This window comes from Protobothrops mucrosquamatus, unplaced genomic scaffold (assembly GCF_001527695.2).
Source record: "Protobothrops mucrosquamatus isolate PMUCROS unplaced genomic scaffold, P.Mucros_1.0 scaffold3345, whole genome shotgun sequence".
NCBI lineage: Eukaryota > Metazoa > Chordata > Lepidosauria > Squamata > Viperidae > Protobothrops > Protobothrops mucrosquamatus.
In genome coordinates this window covers 41,309-60,069 of record NW_015389333.1, presented here as the reverse complement: position 1 = coordinate 60,069, position 18,761 = coordinate 41,309, and the positions used below count along the sequence as shown (strand labels likewise).

Genomic DNA, 18,761 nt, shown 5'->3' with positions numbered 1-18,761 from the left:
TGTGCTTCTAAGTCAAGGATGACTGCTAGATAAATAAATATGGCCATTCATGGGTGAGAACTGGGTACTTGAGTACATCCATAGCTGGTGATGAGCCTTCTTAGAATTAGAGAACTTCCCCAACCTGGAGTCTTGTAATCTAAGACTGGACAGCCATTTGTCTGAAATGGTATAGAGTTTCCTGCCTGAGCAGGGGGTTGGACTAGAAGACCTCCAAGGGGGTTGGACTAGAAGACCTCCAAGGTCCCTTCCAATTATGTTATTCTGCTGTACTTTTTTCCTTCCTCCCTCCCTCATCACTGGAGCTTTTCAAGAAGAGATTGAACAACCATTTGTCTGAAATGGTATAGAGTTTCCTGCTTGAGCAGGGGGTTGGACTAGATGACCTCCAAGGTCCCTTCCAACTACTACTACTACTACTTATTATTGTTGTTGTTGTTGTTGTTGTTATTATTATTATTATTATTATTATTATCATCATCCAGGGGTCCCCAAACCCCGGTCCATGGACCAGTACTGGGCCGCGGCATGCCAGCAACCGGTCCGCACAAACAAGCAAAGCCCCATCCATGGGATGCAGGCAGCACACAAAACCACACACTCTCTGGTCCGTGGAAAAACCTCTCTCCACGGAACCGGTCCCTGGTGCCCAAAAGGTTGGGGGGGGGGGCTCTGTTCTAATCAGTTTGGGCCCTGAGTCCCATCACGCTCTATTGCAGAGGTCTCCAATAACTTGGCCACTTTAAGACTTGTGGACTTCAGCTCCCAGAATTCCCCAGCCGGTTGTGTGGCTTGCTGGCTGAGGGATTCTGGGAGTTGAAGTCCACAGGTCTTAGGGTGGCCAGGTCTGGGGACCTCTGCTCTGCTGGCATAAATGGCAATTATGGCTGCAAAAGTCCCACATCTATGAAAAACATCTGGATGGGGGAAAAAAGCAGATCTGTTTAATGCCTGGAAGCTTTCTGGAGTACAGACCAGATGTCGTGGTATTTGGCAATGACCTTGAGAAATTGGGTGGACACATGCTGCCTAGGGAAGGGTCAGATAAGAGGCCTCAGCCTCAATGGAAGAGACCTGGGAGGTCATCTAGTCCAACCCCCTGCTCTAGAAAGAAATCTCAGCATCAGCAAGCAGACTTTAGTTCAGTTGCGGTACCTTAATTTTAATCGTTAAAATTAAAATGTTAGGGATGAAGCAATGTCTGACTTGGTACAAGGTGGTCCTCGACTTAACAACTGCGATGGTGCCCAAATTTTCTGCGGCTCAGCGAAAGCGCTAAGTGAGTTTTGCCCCATTTCACGACCTTTCTTGCTGCCACAGTTGTTAAATGAGCCATTGCAATTGTTAATTTAGTAACACGGTCGTTAAGCGAATCTGGTTTCCCCATGGATTTTGCTTGTCAGAAGGTCGCAAAAGAGGGTCACGTGACCCCGGGGCACCCTGGCCCTCGTCGTCGTGAGCCAGTTGCCAAGCGTCCGAATTTTGATCACGCGAACCTGGGCCATTGCAACCGTCAGAAGTACATGCCTGTTGCCAAGCGTCTGGATTTTTGATCACGTGACCACGGGGTCATCAAGTGTGAGAAAGGATCGTGCCGTTGTAACTTCGGACGAATAGTTGCTAAGGACTGTCCGTACTTCCTCTTTCTCTTCCTGAGTGATGATTCTGTCTCTTCCCCCAGTCAGGATTTGGGGTGCCCACCCTGCTACCTCCAGATCTTTCATGGCGCTGAAGGCGGAGACCCCCTTGACGGACTACTCCGAGGTCTCCTCGGCCATCTCCCGCTTCAAGGAGAAGGAGAAGTTGGCTGCTGATTCCCGGATCCTCCACCGCCCCTCGGCGAAGCAGGATGGAGCCCTTGTAAACCCCGTGGGCAAAGGTGGGACGCTTTTCTCACAACCAGTGTGTGTGGGCGGGTGGCACTGGGAAAGCAGTGGGAACGGGGGTGGGCAGAGACAAGGCGGTGGACAACAACTTTACAAGCACCGGAGACTCTTAAGAATGGAAGATCCAAAATGAAGGATAAATTTAGCCTTAGGGCAAGGTTGTAAAGCCCTGGTGTGTGTCTTGTGATTCTTCGACAAGAAGAAATATTGCAAGGGTTGGCTCAAATGTTCTTACTGTGCCTGCTATTTTTGCTTATTTGTTTATATCCCACCGTTCCTATTTTCTTGTCTTCCGCCTCCTATTTTCCCTAAAACAACAGCCTTGTGAGGCAGGTTGGGCTGAAAGAGGGGCTGGCCCAAAGTCACTCAGTCAGCTTTCATGGCTAAGGAGGGACTAGAACTCATTGATTGACCCAAAGTCACCCAGCCAATGTTCATGCCGATGGTGGAACTAGAACTCACTGTCTCCTGGTGATTGGCCCAAAATCACCCAGCCAACTTTCCTGGCTAAGGTGGAACTAGAACTCACCGTCTCCTGGTGATTGGCCCAAAGTCACCCAACTGACTTTCATGGCTAAGGAGGGACTAGAACTCACCGTGTCCTGGTGATAGACCCAGCCACTTTTCATGCCAATGGTGAGACTAGAACTCACCGTCTCCTGGTGATTGGCCCAAAATCACCCAGCCGACAATCCTGGCTAAGGGGGAACTAGAACTCACTGTCTCCTGGTGATTGACTCAGCCACTTTTCATGCCAGTGGTGAGACTAGAACTCACCATCTCCTGATCATTGGCCCAAAATCACCCAGCCAGCTTCCACGGCTAAGATAGGACTAGAACTCACCGTCTCCTGGGTTTTATCACAGACCGGGCTTTTTCCTAGCTTTCACGCTGGCTGGGGAACTCCGGAAATCTCAGAGGATCTTCTGATGCTTAGCGAAACAAATGTGAGTTGTAGAACTTCCTCTAGGCCGGCCTTCCTTTTCTTGAAAACCTCGTTTTCCCCGCAGGAAAACACCCAGTTTCGGAGTCTGCCGGCCGGGAAGAGCTCGCGATCTCCTGGAAGCAGGAATATTTGGTGGCCGAGAATCCGGACGACGGACGGCTGGTGTGCATGGTGTGCGGAGGCCTTTTGGTCAACTCCGGCCCGGCGGCAGCCCGCCAACACATCCTGCAACAACATGCCCACTCGCTGGACTTCACGCTGGAGGAGAAACACAACATCCTGGAGGGCTGGAGCGAAGGGGCCGTCCTGCCCGAAATAGAGTCACCCCCTTCCTCTGCAGGTAATCCTCTCCCTGCTCTGCGGCCACTGCTGGTGCTGTTGTTGTTGTTGCGATGCCCTCACGGGCAGGGACAGCCAACGAGGCGGTGCCTGACGCTGCCCTGGCGGATTCTGATTGGCTTTCTGGCCCTTCCCACCCCAGGCGGTCCTGGCGAGAACCAGCAGCCTGCCGAGATCGAAGTCCTCCTTGATTTGGAGGAACAGCCCGTGAGCCGGAAGCGCGGGCCCGTCCCAGCACGCTGCGGTGAGTGCTAGGCCACGGAGAGGGCAGGAGCTGCCTAGAGCGTCCTTTTCAGACCCCAGGCGGTCCTCGGCTTACGACTTAACGGCTGACATTTCCGCGGCTGAGCAAGGGGGTCGTTGAGTCGGGCAAACGGAGTCCGTTGCCTATTTTATGATTTTATTTTATTTTATTTTCTTGGCCAAATCGCTGCATTCGTTCAGCGACTCGTGCAGTCATTAAGCGAATCCAGTTTCTTCCCCCCCCCCCCGCCCCGTTGAATTTGCTTAATCAAAAGCTGGACTGGGAAGGTGGCCAATTACCATCTACGGTTGTAGGTGCGAGGACCCATTGTAAATCACTTTTTTTCCATCTTCAAACCAGTCACTAAAGGGATAGTCGTAAGTCGAGGGCTGCTGGCGTTCTTTAAAAAGGTCTCATCTCCTGGGAAGTGAGTGTTTTCAAACCAGCTGCACCCAGTCTTGTGAACAGTCACACTCCCAGTCCCGGGAACTCTTGTTGTGAGTGTGCTAGTGACATTCCTAATACCCTTGAGCTGGTCTAAAAAGGCAGATCAGACCTCCCTCTTCCTCCGTGGCTGTCAAGGACGGGGGCCTGCCTAACGCTCCTCGGGGATAATGTCCCAGCATCCTTTGCTATAGGCCAAGCTCTCGGGGGGGGGGGGCTTCTGGGATCTGTGGTTCACCAGCTGGAGAACCTCACGTTCCCTCCTGCTCTAACCAGGTTGGTGCAAGACATCCACTCGGTTAAAAGCAGGTAGTGCTCGACTTACGACCACAATTGAGCCCCAAATAAGTCTTCTGCTAAGTCGTCAAGTGAGATCTGCCCCATTTTACGACCTTTCCTAGCACAGTCGCTAAGCGGATCGCTGCATCCGTTGAGTTAGTAACGCCGTCATTAAGCGAATCCGGCTTCCCCATTCACTTTGCCTGCTGGAAGGTCGCCAAAGGGGATCATGTGACCCCGGGACCGTCGTAAATCTGAATCCGTTTCCAAGCCTCTGAATTTTCCGATCACGTGAGCATGGGGCCGCGGCAAGAGTTGTGTCAGAAGCGGTCCTAAGTCGCTTCTTTCAGCAGCCTAACTTCACACGGCCGCTAAACCAACCGTTGTAAGTCGAGGACTGCCTCTGCAATCTTTAACCCCACTTAGCAAAGCCACGAAAAATCTCTTTGTAAGTGTCTTGTGTCAAGGCCGGCGCTGCTGCTGCTTCCTAACCGTGTCTGAGCTGTTGTGGGTCTCTGTTCTCCTTTGTCGTGAAAAGAAGCCATATTTGGGTCCCTGTTCCTCACAAAACTGTGCGACCCCATTCAAGACCCACAATTGAAGCGGTGTGCTTTTCTCCTCTTTTTTTCTCTTCCCAGCAGAGAGTTCGCACTTAGACGCGGAAAGGCGGCTTCCCGTTCGACAGAGGCCACCGGCCAAGGATCCGAGGGGTCAGGAGCCCATCAAGGCCGCAGGTAACACGGCGTCGCCTCGGAACCGGTTTTCGACGGTAGCTTTTGGGCCCTTACCTCTCTGGCTCCCCCCCCCTTTTGTCTGCTGGGCTCCGTTTTAATGCCCAAACGAACCATTTGTCCAACAAATTCAGATTGTCTTTCCTCCAGCCTTCAAAAACTCAAGTTTCTAGCCCTTATGAAAGCAAAGGGAACCTTGAAAGCTGGCCAAGGTTTTTTTTGGGGGGGGGGGAGGGTGGATTTTGATTCTATAGAGATGGGCAGTTTTGGACTTGATCAGAAACGGACGTTTGCTTGTTTGCTGAGCTTTCGGCGAAAGACGTTGCGTAAGATGTGAATGCTCCAAGGCGGGAAGTTTTTAAGAAGAGACTGGACAGCCACTTGTCTGAAATGGTGTAGGTTCTCCTGCTTGAGCAGGGGGCTGGACTAGAAGATCTCTAAGGTCCCTTCCAGCTCTATTCTATTCTATTCTTTCCATTGCATTCTATATTTCCTTATTCTATTCTATTCTATTCTATTCTATTATTCTATTCTATTATTTAATCTATTCTATTCTATTCTATTATTATTCTATTCTAGATAGTGTGGGCAAAATAGAGGCTTGGGTGTTCCTTTACAAAATGTGTGTCAGTCGCACAATTTGATGGTGCTTCACACACAACTAGAGATGGGAAGGCCTGGAAAAAAAACGGGGGGGGGGAGCAAATTTATTTCTGTTTTTTTTTTTTCCAAACGGCTTTGGAAAAAATGGAGGGAAAAAAACTTTTCCCCAATTCCCCCCCCCCTTTTTCCCCCAGGCCTTCCCATCTCTACACTGAACTTAGCTTTCCTCTCTGTGTGCAGTTCACAAGACCCCTTTTCTGCATACTCCCTGCCTGTTTGGTGTTTCTAGTCCTCAAGGTTCTGGAAGGAAGCCATGAAAACAACCTTTGTTGACTTTTCTGTGGCTTGAAAATGCAGTCAGGACTTCAGTGAAATAGTAAACCTTTATAGGATCAGAACAGTGGGGGGGCAGGGGTCACGAGGCTTATAATTTTATTGATTATATTTACATCGTGCCGCTTCGGATGAAACATCTCCACCAGTCGACTGGGCTAGCGTCATTAGGAGCCCTTCCACTATTAGGGCTCTGTCGGCTTTTAGAGGTGTGAGAACCAGAATAAAATGTGTGTAGTTCTTCACACTTGTTTTGCTCTCTAGGAAAGGAGTGGCTTTCGGAATGCGGGCTTCCCGGTTCGGCCCCTGCAGAAATCCGGATTTTCACCGACGGCTCCTTCCCAGCGGGATTCACCCTGAAGCTGTACTGCCGTTCTCAGCCAGGTGGGTGGAAACTCAGAAGTGCTGAAAATCTTGTTTCTTTTAAAACTCTGGAAATATTGGCACGGTTCCAGCCTTGGCACAGATCACAAGGCTTTTATCTACAGCTGCTATGCCAGACCAAGGTCAGTCAGCTGCTCCACGCCCCAGTGTCTGCCCTCGTATCGTGGCAGTCCCACAGGGCCAATCTCTTCTATTTGGTTTTTTAAGTTTGAAAAGAGATTGTTTAGACGGCGTGGCTTGTTCCTGCCTCCTTTTTTCTGTTCCAGAGAATTCTTTTTCTTACCTCTGCTATGTTTTGTCCCGTTTTTTTCCTTGTTTTGCCCCCCGCCCTCAATCTGCTGAACCCCTAATTCTCTCAGGGGTGCCTAATGTCTATCAACCCATGTAGTGCGGCTGTTGTGTTATTATTTACCCTTCTTATTATGTTCTTTATTCTCCCTTTTAGTGGTATCGTTGTTATTATTATTGTTCTGTGGCTTTGCATGTACAGCAGTTGACTTAAAACAGCTCATTTAGTGACTGGTCAAAGCTACAACGTCACTGAAAAAAAGGGCCTTGTGACTGTTTTTCACACGATATTTGTGGGAGCCCCATGATTATGTGAAGAGACTGGACAGTCCCTTATAATAGTAGTAGTAGTAGTAGTAGTAGTAGTAGTAGTAGTAGTAGTAGTAGTAATAACAACAACAACAACAACAAAACAACAACAACAACAACAACAACAATAATAATAATAATAATAATAATAATAATAATAATAATAATAATAATGTTGGAAGGGACCTTGGAGGTCATCTAGTCCAACCCCCTGCTCAGGCAGGAAACCCTATACCATTTCGGACAAATAGCTGTCCAGTCTCTTCTTAAAAACCCTCCAGTGTTGGAGCATTCACCACTCCTTGTCTGAAATGCTATAGGGTCTCCTGCTTGAGCAGGGGGTTGGACTAGAAGACCTCCCAGGCCCCTTCCAGCTCTGTTCTGATTTTGATTGGGATGGGAAGCTTGAGCGTTTGGGTTGCGTGTAGGCTACAATAACAACCGTGATGTCTTTCTGTTGTAGAACCATCACCAGGCTCCGGAGCTAAGGCAAACCCAAGGAAAAAAACAGTGGGTAAGCGTGAATGTTTGTTCATCTGAAGTAGCGTAAATTCGTTTTAGATCAGGCTGCATTTCATTGGCCAGGAAAGGATCAGCAGTGGGTTCCCCCTGCCCAGAGGTCACTCACACTGTCCAGTTAAATTGTCCTTCCTTTCCGTTCCAGAGAAGGAAGATCCCTGTGTTGTCCCATCGGTCAATGTGGGTTTTGAAATGTTAGCAGTGAAACCAACTAAGAACTTGTGCCTGTTTCTCTTCTTTTTTTTTTTCTCTCTTCAAAAAAGTCACTAGTCCTCATTGTTTTAGGGGGGAAAAAATCCATTGCAGAGGAACTGGGAAAGTTTGCAAAGAGTTCTGGTTTAGCGAGCAGAAATTAGCCTCAGTGTAGGAACCACACACCACAGGGAAGAGGAGGTAAATCAACATTTGACTCCGGTTTGCTTGGTTCCTAGCCGTGCTTGTGTGCACCAATACCGTCCTTAGGGGCAGATTTTGGAGGGACCTTGGAGATCTTCTAGTCCAGCCCCCTGCTCAAATGGCTGTCCAGTCTCCTCTTGAAAATCTCCAGGGTTGGAGCACCTATAACGTCTGGTGGCAAGCTGTTCCACTGGTTAATTGCTCTCACTGTCAGGAAAGTTCTCCTTAGTTCTAGGTTGCTTCTCTCCTTGGTTAGTTTCCATCCGTTGCTTCTTGTCCTGCCTTCAGCTGCTTTGGGGAATAGCTTGACCCCCCCTCTTCTTTGTGGCAGCCCCTCAAATATTGGAATACTCAAGAGTCAAGAGTCTTTGAATGTAATATAGCAACATAGTATAGACTTTCAACCTGTGTGCCTGTCGGGTGGGAGGGAAAATCCAGAATTTAATTCTGGGTTGTGTGAAAGAAAACACCCCATTATCTCCCGAGTCTCTTTGCCTTTAGTTGAGAGGGTGACCTCAAGAGAAAAATCAGTGCTCTGTATTCATTATATGTGTCACCTTATCATGCTTCCAGTCAAAAGGGTGGTGAATGAGGGTTTTTTGGGCAGCTGGGGTACAGATCCCCCGTTTTGTCTTTTTCCACTCCTTCAGTGGGGAATGAAGAGCAAATAAAATCAGAAAAGCTAAAACCCAATACATCAAATGGACTCACATTACTGAGTTTTAAAAGGGGTCTGGATTTGACTTGTCTGCCTGCAGAGATTTAAAACCACTCCAGGGAAGAGCCAAATGAAGCCAAATTTCCTGAGAAAGGGGGATTGTATTATTATTATTATTATTATTATTATTATTATTATTATTATTATTATTATGGTCCATCACACAGTCAGCCAGACCTTCAGACTGGATTTAGCATTTTTTGTCCACCCATCAAGTCTTTCCCAAGGACCCGTGATACTATTATTATTATTATTCACAAGGTCCCCAGTTTGCTCTCCTCCTTTCTGATTTTAATAATAATCTTTACAATAAGCAACCGGGAGAGTTATTTTCCCACTAATATCGTGAGAAAACTCTCTGTTGAAATGCAAAATATGGGGGCAACTTTGGCCTTGAAGTGTAAGAGCCGTTTTTAGCCTCACAAAAGCTTTGTTTCAATGGCATGGTAGAAAGTGGGGAGGGGGGTCTTCCTCTTTCCCTGTCTCCCCCCCCCACTACAGGGGACTCTGTTGCTTCTCCCCTCCCTTTCTGGGTTGTCAATGAGATCCTTTAAGGAAGGATGAAGAAGCAACACGCTTATCCTACCGTCTGTCCATTAATCAGCAGTGAAGTTCTGGAAACCTCTCAAATTGCAAATTGCGGGGTTTTTTGAACTCGCCTCTTATCGGAAATGCGTGGACTTTGTTGCCACAGCCGTTAAATGAATCACGGCCGTTTTTAAGTCGGTAACACGGTTGTGAAGTGTTTCAGGTCGCAAAAAGGGGATCGCATGAACCATCATAAAAACGAGTCAGTTGCCAAGGGTCTAAAACTTCGCTCACGTTGACCCCGGGGAGGCTGCAACGGCCGTGAGTGCGAAAAGGGCTCATGTGGCAACTTTGAACGGTCGCTAAAGCAAATCGTTGTCAGTTGGGGACTAGCTGGCCGATGATCCACCGCCTGCCTCTCTTCCCAGATCGCGACTGCTCCGTCTCCCTCCTGCGGCTTCACTCCAGGGACGCCGCCGGCCGCCTGCACCCAAGCCCGGACACCCTTGCGCCCCCTTGCCCGCTAGGCAGCTCGACCGACCGCTGCCCCAAAGACTGTGGGGCGGTTCCGGGAGCGGGCCGACGGGCGGCCCCTGCCGGCAAGGAGGCCTCCACGCCCCTGGGGAAGGGCTTCAACCCCACCTGGCGCGCCCGCTTCCTGGTGGACTTCGACGCGGCCACCGGCCTCCTGGTGTGCATGGTGTGCGAGTACCCCTTGCGACGCATCTGCCTGGCCACCGTCAAGCAACACATCCTGCAGTGCCACGCCGAGACGCTGCAGATGCCGCGGGAGGTCCGACGCACCATCCTGGAAGTCTGGGAGAATCGGAGCCAGCCCTCCACCCAGGTGCCGAGGAAGTGAGACGGGCTGGCGGGTTCTCCCAAGCCGCGAGAAAGGGTTAAAAGAGACCAAATTCTGGACCAGGCAGGCCTAGGGGGCGGAGCTTGAGGGAAGGAGGCTCCACCCCTCCTCAGAAGCCCCGCCCCAAGGCTCTATACACTCACATCTCCCATGCTGGAGAAAAGAGCGGATTCTGAGCTGGCCCTGCCGCCGTTTTTCCATTTTAAGACTCTGAATTCTGCTTTTTTTTTTTTTTCTTTTTTTTTTTTTAAAAAGAATTTTTTTTTAATTTCTTTTGGTTTTCAACTTTGCTTTTCAGTTCTAAGCAAGAAGCAGCTCTGATTTCTCTCTGGCCCCAGCCTGTTCCCTGCCTCTTTTTTTTTTTCTCTCTCTCTCTCTCTCTCACCAATAAAATTCCACACCGCAGCAGAGAAGGGAAACGGAGAATGAAGCCACCGCTAAATCAAATGGGATGGGAGACTTTGCCGCTGCTTCCCCTTTATTCAGGAGCAGTTTATTTTTTAAAAAGAAAGAAGAAGAAAAAAGAAAAACTCGGGGGGGGGGAAATCTTTTTTTGAGTTGCAGTTGACGTCTGTCCCCACCCAAAAAAAAAGTTGCAGGGAGAAATAAGACAGGCTGATTGCTAGGACTGCCGTTTTGCAGCCAGATCTTTTCGTCGCCAGCGCTGCGTTTCTGCTATTAATTGGACCTCATCCTTTGGCTTCCTGATTTAACCAGAGGATAGAAAATGTGAGTCTGGGCCTTCAAACCGATTCGTAAGCCACAGGGAGCAGTAAATCATGTTTTATGTTCTACAGGCAGCTTTTTTTTTATTTTATTTTTTATAAACGTCTCCTGTCTATGTACCTTTTGAGTTCTGTGTTCCGATCACCACTTCGCTTGTACTCCTGCAGGAGAAAAAAAAAAGGGGGGGGATTTCTCTTTTGTTACCATTCTTGAGCAGAGAAAGGTAGCCGGATCCAAAAACTTTGTGCTGTGCTATCCCCTCTTTTGCTTTTATGGTTTCGCATCTGGCCCACAATGCTGGCTTTGAACACCCTGGCTTTGAAAACAAGCATGTGAAGAAGCAGTCATCTCTGTGTGTGCCTTGATTCTCCAGGTGTCAGGCAGCAGTTCAACAGGTGCAAGCAGGAGTGCCCAGTAAGTCCTTGGTTTAGAAAAAAAAAAGCACTCATTCCTTTATTGAGGAAGTGGATGGATGTTAATTGCTGTAGACGAAAGCAGGTTTATAGAACTGAGTTGATTCTTAAAGGTAGAAGTGTCCTCTCTTATTCCGGGAAAAGGGTCATTAGTGCTGCTAATTACAATAAAACCACTTAAAATCTGTTTTTTTCCCACCTTTTGGATTGCCTGCAGTTTCAGAAATCACCAGGTGGTGGCGCCTTTGACTGGTTAAAAAGGGCCAGTGAGAGAAGGAGGTGCAAGTCCTAGAGCAGACTCCTCTGCATAATTTCAACTCTCAGTATATTTGATCCAGCCAGCAAAAAAACAGCAGCACCTCCAAAAACACAGATGGGGCACCTATGCTGCAAGACACACGTTTTCCTGTCTGCATTGCCATGCACCCCACATAAAACTGGAAATAGCAATTCACCTACAGCAAATTAAATCACACACACACACACACACCCAAAGCCTTGTCAAATATTGGACGCTGCCAATTGATGGAGCAGAAGTCAGCATTAAGCTTCTGTGAATATTGTTGATCGAACCCACTCTTGTTTCCTGTCCAGAGATGCTTTAATGGAGGCAATTGAGTTAAACTGAATCTTTTCGGGGGGGGGTAAAGCCCTCCCCTCTCCCGCCCCGCCCTCCCCCTTCAAAAGAGACTCTCATTACAAAAGCAGAAATCACATTTAATAAATTAAGAGAGGCCTTTACAGTCGGGCCCAATAAATAACGAAAGCAAGGTTCGGAGAGAAACAGGCAGAAGGAGAAATGGGAACAGCAAGAGGCAATAGTTTTTTAAGTACAAAAAAGTCTAAAAAGAGAGACACGGAGGGAGAATTTGCACTCGCTACCCACCACCATCACAACTGCTACGTGGGAGAAGGTGCCGAGGGTGCTTTACAGCTGCAAAGTTGCTCGGGCCAGGGATCGTTGAAGCAAAGCCAGGAGCACACAAAAGTTTTATGGAGGCAGGTGTGTGTACACACATGCATAATACAAACCAGCCATAAGCTTTGCATTGGACACCGTGTGCATTTGAAGGTGGGGTGGGGGGGGTTTTAATTGTTGTTTTTTTTAGTTGTCTTTTCAGAAACAATCCGTGTTTCCAAATTTAGCCGCCTTTTGTCACGTTGCCCCCTTTTAAAAAAAAAAACCCCAAAAAGGCTTTCAAAATATTTAGAGAAAAGAAATGTCAATTTTGTTTGCCAAAAAAAAGGCTTGCAAACATGGTTTTGATGGCATTCTGGAGAGCCAGACTTTGGAAACACAGCAGTTCACGGATTCTGAAACCCGTGTCTTTACCTTAACTGGGATTTAAACCCCTAAATCTATTCGATTTCTCTCCTTTTTTTTGCCAAAGCCCTCCCATTTGTTTCCATAGCCCGGTGTGCTGAAAAAAAATGGTTTCGCACGCCGACTTTCGCCGAAGCTTCGGCAGCAAAGGTGAGCTTGACCCCAACCCCAGTCTCATCATAACATTTTCCCCATGACAGGGGGTCCTTGAGTTACGACCGCAATGGTGCCTATTTCTGTCGCTAAGAGAGTTTTTGCCCTACTTTACTTTTTTTTCTTTTGCTACAGTTAAGTGAGTCATACAGTCGCAAAGCACCTTACTTGGCCCAGCCCCTCAATTCTGGTTTTACGGTTGTAAAGGTGAAAAAGCAATCGCAAGTCGCTTTTTTCCGTCGTAGTCACTAAACGGTTGTAAGTCGAGGACCCCCCGGTGCACCATCCTGGGAATTTCAGACGGTCTCTAAAAAACTTGCCGCTGGCGGTAGTCAGAATTAAAAGAGATCAAGACTTTTCCAACAAGAAAGGAACGATGCAAAACAAAAAAAGAAAAATAAACACATCACCCTAAGACACTTTTTCAAAGAGAGACAAATATGGAAACTACAAAGATTTTTTTTTTATCACAGTTGTGTGGCATTTCCCCCCCACTTTTGGCATGGTGAACGAGCGGAGGAAACGGAGGACCTGCCTGCTACCCACTCCTCATTGCATTTCTCCCCCTCCCCAATCTTTTAAAGTCGCATTTCTCCCTCCCCCCACCCCCCATTTATGCTCGCTTGGCAGGTTGTTGCTGGTGATGGGTTGGGGAAAAAAACGAGACTTGGAAGACCGTTGAAAACCACAGCAAGGTCTTTGCGCTCCCCACTTTTAGGGTGTGGGGGGCACGGGGGCTTTAAGGTGAGCCCCCCCCCCGATAAAAATACATGTTTATATATTGCATTTGAAGTCAGAAGGGCGATGCCTCTATAACCGGTGGGCAAGTTTACCACCTGTGGACTTCAACTCCCAGAATTCCTCAGCCTGGCTGGCTCAGGGATTCTGGAAGTTGAAGTCCACAGGTCGTAAAGTTGCTCTATAAGATAGCGGCCTCTATTGTCACTGGCTGTTGAGAATGATGGGAATGGTAGTCTTCCCCCCCCCCAAAAAGCAGGAAGCTGCAGCATCCTGTCCACCCCCTTTTTGTTTTTCTAAATTAAACATCCCTTTCTTTTTTTTTAACAGTGCTTTGTTTTCGGAGAGACCCTCCCAAGATGGGGAGGTGGGCTGCTCTAGCTGGGCTCAGAGAGAGAGTGGGGCTCCTGTTCCTCATAGCTCCCCCCTACTCACATTTCAAATCCTCAGTCCACGTAGGTTTTGGATCTGCTCCTGGAGGGGGGAGGGGGGCAATGTAACTGCCACCTGTGGCTTTTTAAAGCCACTGCCTCTATTTTTTTTTCCCCAGGAAAAAAGCTGCTTTAGAAAGCCTGCCGCGATTGGCCGTCTCCGAACCGCTCCGAAACCCCGTTTTGCAATCGGTTCTGATGTGCTGCACGATCCTCGTAACATTAGGGGGAGCCAAGAGACAGGAGCAGAAATGGGGGGGGGGGGGTAAGAGAAAGAGAGAGACCTCACTGCCCCCCTTAAGTGGGGGGGAGAAAAGGATGGATCTCCTGCCCCAGTTTGTAGCAAAGTTTTTAAGTCTGCCGTACCCAGTTTGGGGGATGCATTCTACCCTCACCCCACCCCATTTTAAACCCCCCACCACCGCCAAACCCTTCCTCTTCCTTATAGATGCACAAACACACAAAACAGTTGGCAAATGCACAAGGAATCGGGGGTATACCGCGGTCCACAGTATAGCGGAAGTAAACTGGTGCTTTTCTTTAAAAAAAAAAAAAGGCAGTGGTAAGGAATAGCTCCCCCTAATTTATACACATACGCCCCCCACACACCCAATAAATTAACCTGGCACACAACAGCCCCCACCCCAGTCACTCGCCATTCCCTTCCCACCCTGATGCCAAAGTAGACCAGCTTGGAAAAGTCACGGCGGGCAGTTGAAACCACAGCAGCCACTACATTTGTGCCACCCAGACCCACAAAACCAGCCTTGTGCGTGAAGACACAGCGTCGAGGATTGCTGTGCAAAGGCAGGCAGAGATTGGAACTGCCTGGGGGGGGGAGCTTCGGCTGTCTGGGGGCGCACCCTCCTGCTGCCCCACCCCACCCCTTATTGCACGCCCTCCCCGCCCCCCGTTTTCCTAGCCCTGAGAGTTGACGGAGATCACCCGGTGGTGCTCCATCCCAGTTCACACCTCCGTCTCCACGCCGGCCAGCTTGGGGGTGAGGATGCGAGGCGTGACGCCGGCGTTGAGGTCCGTTTCGAACTGCAGAAGTTGCCCCATGAAGTTGAGGTTGGGCGAGATGACGGGCCGGCGGCCCTTGACGTACTTGTAGGCGTCGCCCATGGTCATCAAGGTGTGCTTCATCAGGTAGGCGATGACGATGGTGGCCGAACGGGAGACGCCGGCCTGGCAGTGGATGAGGACTCCCTTTCCACTCTGGTGGGCCTCCTCTGGAGTTGGGGAGAGAAAACAGCCGCGTCAGGGACTGCAAGGTCCACATCCGTGGCATGCAGAACTTGTGAAGGACATTGGAACAGGAGGGTGCCTAATTTCAACAAAGGGGTCCAAGACAGGATGTGATGGTGGCCATTAGCTTGGAAGACGGAGGGAGGGAGGGAGGGAGAGAAAGAGGAAAATGCCAGGGCCAGCAGACATGAATGCTCAATGGAGCCTCTCGGTTCAGGAGCAGTCTACCTTAAAAGGCATACTATCTCCCATTATGTCGAAAGTAAACGGCACGCTCCTTCTAAGCCACGTTTGCCTATGGAGAAGCCTTCCCTGGAAAAAAAAGGGGGGGATATCCTTGTTTTTTATCTAAGGAGCCACCCCTGGAGCAGAGTTTAAACCGGTGGGGGGGGTGTCTTCAAACTTGGCCCTTTTATGACTCATGGATGTCAACTCCCAGAATTCCTGAACCAGCGTGGCTCAGCATGGAAACCTCTCCCTTTCCCCTCAGCATGGCTGGCTCAGGAATTCTAGGAGTTGAAGTCCACCAGTCATGAAGGGGCCATAGTTCCCCCATGCTGGCTCAGGAATTCTGGGAGTTGAAGTCCATGAGTCATAAAAGGGCTAAGTTTGAAGACCCCTCCTTGTGGACTTCAACTCCCAGAATTCCTGAGCCAGCACGGCTCAGCTTGGAAACCTCTCCCTTTCCCCTCAGCATGGCTGGCTCAGGAATTCTGGAAGTTGAAGTCCACCAGTCATAAAGGAGGCCATAGTTTCCCCCATGCTGGCTCAGGAATTCTGGGAGTTGAAGTCCACCAGTCCTAAAAGAGCCAAAGTTGCCTACCCCTGGTCTAGGGGAGCGTTTTATCCAAACTTGGCCACTTTTAAGACTTGTGGACTTCAACTCCCAGAATTCCCCAGCCAGCATTTTCAACTTTATGACGGTCTTGCTTAATGACAGAGTTGCTGGCCCACGTACGGGCTCCCCGGCCCGGGGTCAAGCTTAAGCACGTACCGATGAACTCAAACGCCTCCTCAAAATACTGCCGCAGGTCCTGACGGTTGTTGTCGGTGGCAGGCAAGCGCTTGTAACGGAGGCGCCCGCTGTCGGCGTGGTAGAGAGGCAGGTGGGTCGTGACGTTGAGGACGTGGCCCACGTTGAGGTGGAGCAACTTCTCCAAGTTCTGGGCGTCCCTCTCGTCGCCCAGGAAGAGGAACGGGAGGATGCGGCTCAGCTCGGCGTTCTCCAAATCGGGGGTGAGCGGGGAACCCACTTCGTCCGAGATCTCTGGGGCATCTGACCCGATCGGAGTGCCTGCAGACAAAACACAACAGGTGAGGGTGGCATTCCTGCCCGTGGGGCACAATGGAGACGTGGCATTAGAACAAGAAGGTTTTGCGTGGCACAATGGGAGGGGGGGAGCTGGTATAGGGTTTCCTGCCTGAGCAGGGGGTTGGACTAGATGACCTCCAAGGTCCCTTTTATTTTTTATCATCATCATCATCATCATCATCATCATCATCATTATTATTATTATTATTATTATCCCCTCTGCCTTTCCAATCCTGCTAGGTAAGACCAGGGGTCTCCAAACGTGGCCCCTTTAAGACTTGTGTGGACTTCAACTCCCAGAATTCCCCAGCCAGCCAAGCTAGTTCGTTGTGCATGTTCTTACTTAGAATGACCACCAGGAGGCAGCCTGGGATTATATTATAGGACAAAACCGGTCACCTACTGCCTCCTAGTGGTCATTTACCAACTGCCACTGAGAGCAGCAACACATAAAGCTAAAAATGCTGGCTGGGGAATTCTGGGAGTTGGAATCCACAAGTCTTAAAAGTGGTCCAAGTTTGGAGACCCCTGGATAAAATGCCCCCCCTCCCCAGATTGGAAACAGGGGACAAGGATGAAAGATGCTTTGCCCGTCGTGTCAGGCTATGAGCAGAACAAGCTTCATCCTGGTTCAGTCACAGCATCCAAGTAGGATCGGGATGGCAAGGCACGCTGGGAACTGTAGTTGGGTATGCTGGGATATGCCACTTTTTTTTTCCAGGGAAGGCTTCTCCATAGGCAAAAGGGGCTTAGAAGGAGCGTGCTGTTTACTCTCCACGTGATGAGAGAGAGATGCATTTTAAGGTACACTGCTCCTGAACCCAGAGGCTCTATTTAGCATTCATGTCTGCTGGCCCTGGCATTTTCCTCTTTCCCTCCCTCCCTCCAAGCTAACGGCCACCATCGCATCCTGTCTTGGACCCCTTTGTTTAAATTAGGCACCCTCCTTTTCCCAACCTCCAGCTTTCCCCTTACCTCTCTTCCCAAGTCCTTGCTCATCTCTGTGGACCAGATCCAGGACAAGGTGCAGGTTCTGCGTAGGCTGGGCTTTGGGCGGCTTGGGGGGGCTAGCTGGTGGAGATTCCGGGACCCCCCTGCAGCCAGACCCTTCCTTGGACCACAAGCACTGCAGCGAGGAGTCCCGGCCGTCACAGGTACCCCGGGAAGAAAGGAAATCTAGCACAGCCAGTTTCCCTTGCTGGAACCGCCGCCGTCCCGGCGCGTCGGCGACCCCAAAGCGCATGGCGCCCTGCAGCTGAGCCTTGGTGAACTCCACCAGGTTGCGGCAGTCCAGGATCAAGGGGGAGGTCTGCGGCTGGCCCCACGGGGGCTGCGAGGCTGGTACGGGCGACTTGCTCGTTTTCTTGGCCAGCTCATCCGGCCAGATGGGACGGACCGTGTAGTCGTCGCCCTCCTCTTCGTCCCCGCCGTAGCAGCTGTTGGCCGGCGAGGACCCCACCTGGGGGTCGTAGGCCACGATGGGGTCGCTGCTGCAGAAGCTGCAGGAGGAGCTGGCCGACTTGACCGAGAGGTTGCAGGCCAGACACGCTAGGGAGCGCAGGGCGACCGGAGCGCAGGAGAAGCAGCCCAGCTTCTTCATGGACTGCGGGCTGCAGCTGGGGCAGCTCAGAGAACGCAGGCTGGATCGGCTGGAGAAGCAGGCCAGGGAGCGCAGGCCGGACTTGGCTCCGGCCTCCTCGCAGCGCAGCATCCGCCAGCACCCCCAGCAGCCGCATTTCAAGGGGTTCATGGTGGTGGCGGGGCTGGAGAGCGACGAGCTGGGGGACGCATCCCCCGAAGGCTTGGCGTTCTCCTTGAGACCCCTCTTCTTGAGTTTGGCCTGGGGCAGGAGCGCCTTCAGCTGGGGGGCCAGTGCCCCTTTCTTCTCGCCCGGCTTAGGGTCCGGCGGCAGGGCCAGGCCACCCTCGGACCCTCGTCCCTGAGGCTTGAGGTTGAGCGGGTGAGAATGGCCAGGGAGAAGGACGCTGCTCCGGCGGACCGCTTCGCAGGGGCCCTGGGCGCCCGCTCGGCAGGCGGCGGGCGGGGACAGTGGCTTCTCCCCGCCACTGCTGTGGGTGACGAAGCCATGGCTGAGACGCAGAGCTAAAGTCTTGGGTCTCTGCAGGACGCCCATCCGCTCTTCCAGCGGCGAGGGTGGCATTGGGAAAGTTGAGCTGCGGAGAAGGGGAGAGGTCAAGCGGAGATGGACGAGAATGCTCTCTCCAAAACCCAGCCACTTTGAAGTCCACTTTCTGGACTTCAACTCCCAGAATCCCCCAGCCAGAGGCTTGCAAATTTACCCATCGAAATTGAATGCCATCCAGGAGAGGCAACAGCACAAAATTCAGAAATCAGCCGCCTGGACAGGTTTCAAACTGGTTTGCAAGCTGGCTGGGGAATTCTGGGGGTTGAAGTCCACCCATCTTAAAGCAGGCTGGCTGGGGAATTCTGGGAGTTGAAGTCCACCCATCCTAAAACATGCTGGCTGGGGAATTCTGGGGGTTGAAGCCCCATCTTAAAACATGATAGCTGGGGAATTCTGGGGGTTGAAGTCCACCCATCTTAAAGCAGGCTGGCTAGGGAATTCTGGGAGCTGAAGTCCACAAT

General features: G+C 50.5%; 3 protein-coding genes across 3 annotated transcripts in view; 1 reads left to right on the top strand and 2 right to left on the bottom strand.

The window, feature by feature from the left end:
• CUNH11orf95 (chromosome unknown C11orf95 homolog) overlaps nucleotides 1-1,724 on the bottom strand; it is a 10,495-nt gene extending 8,771 nt beyond the window's left edge. The window contains exon 1 of the mRNA XM_029286330.1: nucleotides 1,702-1,724. Coding sequence (XP_029142163.1) covers nucleotides 1,702-1,724 — 23 coding nt within the window. The remainder of the gene's footprint in view (nucleotides 1-1,701) is intronic.
• SPINDOC (spindlin interactor and repressor of chromatin binding) lies at nucleotides 1,723-9,809 on the top strand. The gene is made up of 7 exons (XM_029286328.1): nucleotides 1,723-1,879; nucleotides 2,897-3,172; nucleotides 3,314-3,415; nucleotides 4,777-4,872; nucleotides 6,070-6,189; nucleotides 7,250-7,300; nucleotides 9,376-9,809. The coding sequence occupies exons 1-7, from the start codon at nucleotides 1,723-1,725 to the stop codon at nucleotides 9,807-9,809; spliced, it is 1,236 nt and encodes a 411-aa protein (XP_029142161.1).
• Nucleotides 9,810-14,560: 4,751 nt separating this feature from the next.
• LOC114923408 (dual specificity protein phosphatase 10-like) lies at nucleotides 14,561-18,315 on the bottom strand. Its single transcript, XM_029286329.1, has 3 exons — nucleotides 17,130-18,315; nucleotides 15,837-16,136; nucleotides 14,561-14,826 (listed from the first exon to the last, which is right to left on the bottom strand). The coding sequence occupies exons 1-3, from the start codon at nucleotides 18,313-18,315 to the stop codon at nucleotides 14,561-14,563; spliced, it is 1,752 nt and encodes a 583-aa protein (XP_029142162.1).
• Between the last annotated feature and the right edge of the window lie 446 nt (nucleotides 18,316-18,761).

What these genes read in the sequence shown, in the direction of transcription:
- LOC114923408 (XM_029286329.1), bottom strand. Translation starts at nt 18,315, where the DNA reads ATGCCACCCTCGCCGCTGGAAGAGCGGATGGGCGTCCTGCAGAGACCC. An exon ending in GCAAGGACTTGGGAAGAGAG is followed by an intron (nt 16,137 to 17,129) that starts GTAAGGGGAAAG and finishes TTTTGTCTGCAG; the next exon opens with GCACTCCGATCGGGTCAGAT. An exon ending in GGAGGCGTTTGAGTTCATCG is followed by an intron (nt 14,827 to 15,836) that starts GTACGTGCTTAA and finishes CCCCAACTCCAG; the next exon opens with AGGAGGCCCACCAGAGTGGA.
- SPINDOC (XM_029286328.1), top strand. Translation starts at nt 1,723, where the DNA reads ATGGCGCTGAAGGCGGAGACCCCCTTGACGGACTACTCCGAGGTCTCC. An exon ending in TGTAAACCCCGTGGGCAAAG is followed by an intron (nt 1,880 to 2,896) that starts GTGGGACGCTTT and finishes TTTTCCCCGCAG; the next exon opens with GAAAACACCCAGTTTCGGAG. An exon ending in GTACTGCCGTTCTCAGCCAG is followed by an intron (nt 6,190 to 7,249) that starts GTGGGTGGAAAC and finishes TTTCTGTTGTAG; the next exon opens with AACCATCACCAGGCTCCGGA.